Source organism: Scylla paramamosain, chromosome 38 (assembly GCF_035594125.1).
Source record: "Scylla paramamosain isolate STU-SP2022 chromosome 38, ASM3559412v1, whole genome shotgun sequence".
Lineage (NCBI taxonomy): Eukaryota > Metazoa > Arthropoda > Malacostraca > Decapoda > Portunidae > Scylla > Scylla paramamosain.
The window spans coordinates 6,391,235-6,398,734 of record NC_087188.1 but is presented as its reverse complement, the minus strand read 5'-3'; the positions used below and the strand labels follow the sequence as shown (position 1 = coordinate 6,398,734).

The window sequence follows — 7,500 nt, the reverse complement described above, 5'->3', positions numbered from 1 at the left end:
GTGGGTGGTCTTAATACTCGCCAGGGTCGTTGCCAGGGTCAGTCAGTCAGTCAGGTGGTGGGTGGTCTCAATACTCGCCAGGGTCGTTGCCAGGGTCAGTCAGGTGGTGGGTGGTCTTAATACTCGCCAGGGTCGTTGCCAGGGTCAGTCAGTCAGTCAGGTGGTGGGTGGTCTCAATACTCGCCAGGGTCGTTGCCAGGGTCAGTCAGTCAGTCAGGTGGTGGGTGGTCTCAATACTCGCCAGGGTCGTTGCCAGGGTCAGTCAGTCAGGTGGTGGTGGTGGGTGGTCTTAATACTCGCCAGGGTCGTTGCCAGGGTCAGTCAGGTGGTGGTGGGTGGTCTCAATACTCGCCAGGGTCGTTGCCAGGGTCAGTCAGGTGGGGGGTGGTCTTAATACTCGCCAGGGTCGTTGCCAGGGTCAGTCAGGTTGGGGAGAGAAGGGCGGTGCTGTGCACTCACCACCCTTGCTCTCCCGGGGGAGTAAGCAGGCGCTGTGCACTCACCTGCCTTCCTCCCATGGGGAAAGGGTCGTTGCCAGGGTCAGTCAGTCAGTCAGGTGGTGGGTGGTCTCAATACTCGCCAGGGTCGTTGCCAGGGTCAGTCAGTCAGGTGGTGGGTGGTCTTAATACTCGCCAGGGTCGTTGCCAGGGTCAGTCAGGTGGGGGGTGGTCTCAATACTCGCGAGGGTCGTTGCCAGGGTCAGTCAGGTGGTGGTGGGTGGTCTCAATACTCGCCAGGGTCGTTGCCAGGGTCAGTCAGTCAGTCAGTCAGGTGGTGGGTGGTCTCAATACTCGCGAGGGTCGTTGCCAGGGTCAGTCAGTCAGTCAGGTGGTGGGTGGTCTTAATACTCGCCAGGGTCGTTGCCAGGGTCAGTCAGTCAGGTGGTGGGTGGTCTCAATACTCGCGAGGGTCGTTGCCAGGGTCAGTCAGGTGGGGGGTGGTCTCAATACTCGCCAGGGTCGTTGCCAGGGTCAGTCAGGTGGTGGGTGGTCTCAATACTCGCCAGGGTCGTTGCCAGGGTCAGTCAGGTGGGGGGTGGTCTTAATACTCGCCAGGGTCGTTGCCAGGGTCAGTCAGGGTGGTCTCAATACTCGCCAGGGTCAGTCAGTCAGTCAGGTGGTGGGTGGTCTCAATACACGCCAGGGTCGTTGCCAGGGTCAGTCAGTCAGTCAGTCAGGTGGTGGTGGTCTTAATACTCGCCAGGGTCGTTCCCAGGGTCAGTCAGGTGGTGGGTGGTCTCAATACTCGCCAGGGTCGTTGCCAGGGTCAGTCAGATTGGGGAGAGAAGGGCGGTGCTGTGCACTCACCACCCTTGCTCTCCCGGGGGAGTAAGGAGGCGCTGTGCACTCACCTGCCTTCCTCCCCTGGGGAGGGTAGGGAGGTGCTGCGCACTCACCTCCCCTCCTCCCCGTGGGCAGCTCCACCACACATGGTGATGGAGTGGATGCCCTTTGAAGTTTTTTGTAAGGGGGTTCGAACCTGTGCGCCCCTCACATCCCTCACTCCAAACTCAAAGGGCATCACTCTACCCACTGGGCCACGAGGACCCATCTTTTTTTTTGTAAAGTTGGTCTATTTCCCCATCTTATGTTCACACCAATATATATTAAAGAATTATTATGTGAATTAATTTTTATCACATTATTTATCTACTTCATTTATTAATTGTATTCTGCGTGGGATTTGAACGCTGGCGTCCCACACCCCGGGTTCCCGAGACTGTCACTCTATCCACTGGGCCATGGGGACCCCAAGTCACGCTAGGGTAAAGAAGATGTATTTGAACGCATCATTTCCCTACCTGTGTTCATGCCGCACCAAATGTTCACTAGGAATTACTGGTGCTGATTCTAATGTGAACATTCATTCTCACAGCGATAATTAGATCAAATTGTGGACTGTTGTGGGAGTATCAGTCATGGCGTGCAAACAGTAGTAGGTGAGATCAGAGAACTTGAGAGCGGCGGGCACTCCCTGGGTCTGGAGCCACATGGTAACGTAACAATACGTCTCTCTCTCTCTCTCTCTCTCTCTCTCTCTCTCTCTCTCTCTCTCTCTCTCTCTCTCTCTCTCTCTCTCTCTCTCTCTCTGTATCTATTTATATAATCGCAAACACTACAACACCGTATGGGGCCAAACTTGTGACACCGTCTATTTGCTCATCGACTGATTTTCACGGTTTTGGTTGATTTCTTGAAAAGCATCGATGGCTGGCTGAGATGGCGTGCTGGACTCATTACTGCCAGCACTGCTCTACGTCTTCACAAGATGACATTCACTGGAGAAGTTCATCGTACAGGCGTAAATAACCACAGCAACGTTTGGCAGGGTGGGAAGGTGAGGCAGACGACGGACCCCTCCCAGCCCTGGCCCCCCCGTGAGGCGATGCGTAGTGAAGTGGTAGTGTTGTTGTTGTTATCTTCATCATCATCATCATCATCACCATCATCATCATCATCGGCACCGTCACTGCTGTGTAGCCGGTCTGTGGTTCTCTGGCTGCCAGGGAGAGAGAGCACCGGCCAGTAATTCTTTCACTTCCGTGTCGCATCTTGCAGGTTGTAGGTTTTGTCAGTTGTTGTAAAGTTGGAGACTTTGATTCTTTAATGCACATTTTCATTTATTTTCCACTATTTTATGTTACTTATGTTGATCCTGTTTGTTTTGCATTGTCTTATTATTACGCTAGTTAATCTTTGCCAAAGTTAATATTCATGTAGATTAGTGTGGGATCATTTCTTCCTTGAATTATGATGATGTTTGTTTTAAGGCGGCGGCCAATTCACGTTCTTCTCTGTGTACAGCTTTCTGGCTTTTAGGTCCTAAAGATTAATGGACTTGGGTACAGCGCTATTGTAAATATTCACTCTGTATAATTTGTATCGCCAATAAAATGTATCAGTATCAGTATTCATATATACGTTGCCGTGGCAAAGCCAGACTGGCACACGGTGGGCCAGAGGCGGTGGTGGCAGGAGGCGCCCAGGGGTGCGGGGCCTGCCAGTCGGATCTCCACTACTAAAGCGGCGCCACGCCACGCCAGGGAGGAGGAACAGTCTATGGGCCACATTCCTGCTGTCTACATCCACCAACGGCCGCTCCGTATCGTCACACCCCAGTCACTGACATGTACTGTGTGCTGCACAGTGCGCAAAACTGACGCAACACAGTGGACCCTTCAGCAGCAGTCGTCTGGCGAGCACCAACCAACCCCGCTTTTTTTTTATTTATTTATTTTTTTCCAAGGAGCCAGTTAGTGCGGCTGCAGTTTTACCGTATTATTACTATACGTATATTACTATTACTTTATCTACAATATGTTTTTGTTGTTGTTGTTGTTGTTGTTGTTGTTCGTTATACGTAATAAGTATATGAAATACTTCCGTTCAAAATTCTGGTACAAGAACATAGCAAAGGAAAGGAGTTATTATTATTGTCTTATTATTATTATTATTATTATTATTATTATTATTATTATTATTATTATTATTATTATTATTACTATTACTATTATTATTATTATTAATAGTAGTAGTAGTAGCAGTGGAGATAACGATTATTCTTCTACTGTATATGTAATTTATTAATTATGTCTTATATATGCAATTAACAACATTCACTACACCAATACACCACAACACACCACCACTTCATCACTCCACCACACCACACCACTCCACCACACCACACCACACCACACCACACCACACCACACCACCACACCACTCCACCACACCACACCACACCACACCACATCACCACTCATCACGCACACCGTAACCTTCCCTTTCTCTTCTCCCCCTTCCCAGGACTAGGCCAAGAAGTCCTGATTGGTCCTGCAGTCGTGGAGTCCTCAGCTAGGCGCTTCCTGGAGGAGACTGAGAAGGAGCTAATGAACCAGTGCACCAGAACCATGCAGGCTGCTTGGGACTACCAGACCAACCTTACAACGCGTCACAGAACACTCCTGGTGAGTGACTGAGTGAGGGGACGCGGGAGAGAAGGTGGGGTCATGAGAGAGGAACAGGTGGGATTTCAAGAGGAAAGAAAAAATAAATTAGGAGAATAAGAATGGAATGATAAATAGACAGGTTGATTTAATGTTTTCGCAGCGATTTGCAACAATTTACAACACTAAAAGAATCTGAAGTCTTTATAAAGATCGATATGAAGGAAAGATGATTAAAAAATAGATGTTACAATTCCTAGCCTGTATGATGTTTGGAGATGGCTGAAAAGTCTCAGAGTGGTTAGTGATTAAGGAAAGATGTGCAAAATAACAGTGAAAGGGTTAAAGTATACTGTGTACTATCCCTCCTGGCACAGGTTAGCGAGCAGGAGACCTTCAAAAAGGCTGCAGGAGGAGTCTCGGCAGGAGGCTGGCAGGTGGCGTTCCGTCGACTACTTGTTCACTGACCCAGATCTGAAGGACAGGCTGGACAGGATGAGTGTGATCGGCCTGCCTGAGCTGCCCTCGCCCTCCATGACCTCCGTAAGTGTTTGCTTGCCTCACCGGCGCGTCCACCTTGTTTAGAAGCCAAGAACATAAGAGCGCGAGGGAAGCTGCAAGAAGCCATCAGGCCTACACGTGGCAGGCACTTCTCCAATTTTGGACAGTCCTTTCAACCTTTCTTTTGGGACTGGCACCTCGGTGGGGCCCTTTTTTTTCGCTCTTTTTGTTGCCCTTGGCTAGTGCCTTCTTACATAAAAAGTCCCTCTATGAAACTTACCTATCTATTTCCACCTGTCACCATAATCCATAAAATTGCCTAATCTTTCAAAGTTCTCTAATGACTCAGCACTGGTAACCTGATGAATGAGTCCATTTCCATTCATCTACCACTCTCTTTAAGGACCAATTCCTTCCCACCTGTTTTATATAATATATATATATATATATATATATATATATATATATATATATATATATATATATATATATATATATATATATATATATATATATATATATATATATATATATATATATATTTATATAAAACTATCAAGCTTGAACCCATTATTTCATGCCCTACCCTTATCACTGACCCCTGTTGTAGTAAGCAGAGATCGAATTAAGGTAGTGCTGTCTTCTTTACGCATCTGTTATACAACTGTGTGTGTGTGTGTGTGTGTGTGTGTGTGTGTGTGTGTGTGTGTGTGTGTGTGTGTGTGTGTGTGTGTGTGTGTGTGTGTGTGTGTGTGTGTGTGTGTGTGTGTGTGTGTGTGACTATCCGTAGTCGTTACAAGCCTTGCTCATCTAGAAGCCACTCCTCCTCCTCCTCCTCCTCCTCGTCCTCCTCCTCCTCCTCCTCCTCCTCCTCCTCCTCCTCCTCCTCCTCCTCCTCCTCCTCCTCCCACACGAATGGAAACTAGCAAATGTCACAGTAATCTTTAAAAAAGGAAATAAATCACTCCCAGCCAATTACAGACCGATCAGTCTAACTTCAGTAGTGTGCAAGCTGATGGAAACAATAATCAGGGATAAGATTGTTAAATACTTAGGAGAAAGTAAAATCATGAAACATTTGCAACACGATTTCAGAAACAAACGTTCCTGCTCGATTTCTTTTATGAAATATTTAACTCGTATGACGAGACAAAAGTATTTGATATTATCTACCTTGATTTCCAGATAGCATTCGACACTGTTCCCCATAAGAGACTCATCAGTAAAGTAGAAGCTCACGGTGTAGCCAGAAACACCTTGAAATGGCTGAGAGGCTGGTTCTGACAGAAAACAGCATGTTGTAATTAATGGAAAAAGAGTCAGAGTGGCAAAAGGTAAATAGCGGCGTTCCTCAAGGCTCTGTATTAGGACTGGTACTTTTTATAATATACATTAATGATATTGATGAAGGAATCAATTGCAAAATAAGTTAAATTTGCAGACGACACCAAAATAACAAGTAAAGTAACATCAGCGTCACAATGGCAGGAACAACAGTGTGACCTCAATAAACTAACAAGCTGGGCAAAAAAATGGCAAATGAGATTCAACACAGAAAAGTGTTAAGTTCTACATATCGGAAGCAACAATGTTCAAGCGAGATATGTAATGAGCAAATTACATATCATGTGCTGCGAAAGAAAAAGATCTTGGTGTCATTGTGACAAAAGACCTAAAGCCGAGTCAAACACTGCATAGAAAAAGTAAAGACGGCAAATAAATTAGTAGGGTTCATTGGAAGAACCTTCGAATTTAAATCAGAAAAGGTTATTTTTGCCTTAAATAACTCCCTGCTGCGCCCTCATCTAGAATACTGTGTGCAGTTTTGGTCACCAAATTACAAAAAAGACATTGAAAAACTAGAAAAGATACAGCACAGAGTCACTAAGATGATTACAAGATTGCGTAATAAGCCGTATGAGGAACGACTTGAAGAACTAAACATATTTAACTTAACAAAGCGCAGGATAAGAGGAGACCTACTTGAGGTGTGCAAAATTTTTAAAGGATATAGTAATCTTGATGCAAATAAATATTTTACCATTGATCATTCTAACCTGAGAAGAAATAATGGATTCAAGATTATACCCAAACTTTTTAAATCCCTCGAGGCCAAACTTTTTTCTTTAATCGCACAATAAATATCTGGAATAAACTTCCTTCAGAAATCATAAACAGCAGTTCTATTGAATCATTCAAAATAAATTATTTAAATATTTAAAAGCTAATCCCCAACAAGCTCTCTTCTTGTCCGAATACTTACTAAATTCACTAATATACCTCTTATTTTACAGACACCAGTTTTATTATTAATTGTGTTCATTTTCAGACAGGCGTATAGAGTTCACCATACAGTGAATAGTAGAACTTCCTTTCATCCTTTCCTACGAAAATTCCATGTCAGTTTTTCCATACTGCATGGTACTTTTCCTTTCTGTTTCCATGCCAGCGCAAGCTGGAGGGAGTGGTGGGTGGGGAGGAACCTTCTGCTGTGCTGTCCTGTCTCTCTTCCCTGTAGCTAGTTAGAAGTAGTTACCAAACAGCCTTGCAAGGACCAAAAGGTCTGTTGCTGTTTGGCTTTCCTTTGTATTCCTCCTCCTCCTCCTCCTCCTCCTCCTCCTCCTCCGGGCGGAGCAGCTGACTGGCGCACTTTTTAACTTTCTCACAGCAATCCACTCTTCTCCCATAATCCCTCACCATCCAGACACTTATCATGGAAACACTCTTGAAAACCACAGTAACAAGTGATGGAGTGTAATGAAACAGGTCCAAACAAGACGACAGCTCTTTGAGAAAGGTGTCCCAGATTTTGACTGAAGCTAGTGTGAAGTGGTGGTGGTGGTGGTGGGTGATGGAAGGGAGGAAGGAAGGTTGAGGGAAGTGAGCTGCATGCAAGTTTTAATATTAATTTTTTTTTCTTAGTGAGGGAGGAAGGGGTGAACTCGGGTAAAGGTGTGTGTTTTCCTAGTGGTGGTGGTGGTGGTGGTGGTGGTGGCGATGGTGGTGATGGTCATTGTGTTATTAGCCAGTGCTCATATTACTCAAACTAA

At 45.6% G+C, this 7,500-nt stretch overlaps 2 protein-coding genes across 3 annotated transcripts in view; both read left to right on the top strand.

The window, feature by feature from the left end:
* The window catches only part of LOC135091904 (uncharacterized), a 3,103-nt gene extending 1,121 nt beyond the window's left edge, over nt 1-1,982 (top strand). Inside the window, exons 2-3 of the mRNA XM_063989967.1 lie at nt 1-1,028; nt 1,109-1,982. The exon at nt 1-1,028 is cut by the window's left edge and continues 535 nt beyond it. Of these exons, the coding sequence (XP_063846037.1) occupies nt 1-394 (394 nt within the window). The 3' untranslated portion in view covers nt 395-1,028; nt 1,109-1,982. The remainder of the gene's footprint in view (nt 1,029-1,108) is intronic.
* LOC135091637 (angiotensin-converting enzyme-like) overlaps nt 1-7,500 on the top strand; it is a 28,802-nt gene that overhangs the window by 7,796 nt on the left and 13,506 nt on the right. For both annotated transcript variants that reach the window (XM_063989421.1, XM_063989420.1), the window contains exons 2-3: nt 3,810-3,970; nt 4,327-4,492. In XM_063989421.1, coding sequence (XP_063845491.1) covers nt 4,445-4,492 — 48 coding nt within the window. In that variant the 5' untranslated portion in view covers nt 3,810-3,970; nt 4,327-4,444. The remainder of the gene's footprint in view (nt 1-3,809; nt 3,971-4,326; nt 4,493-7,500) is intronic.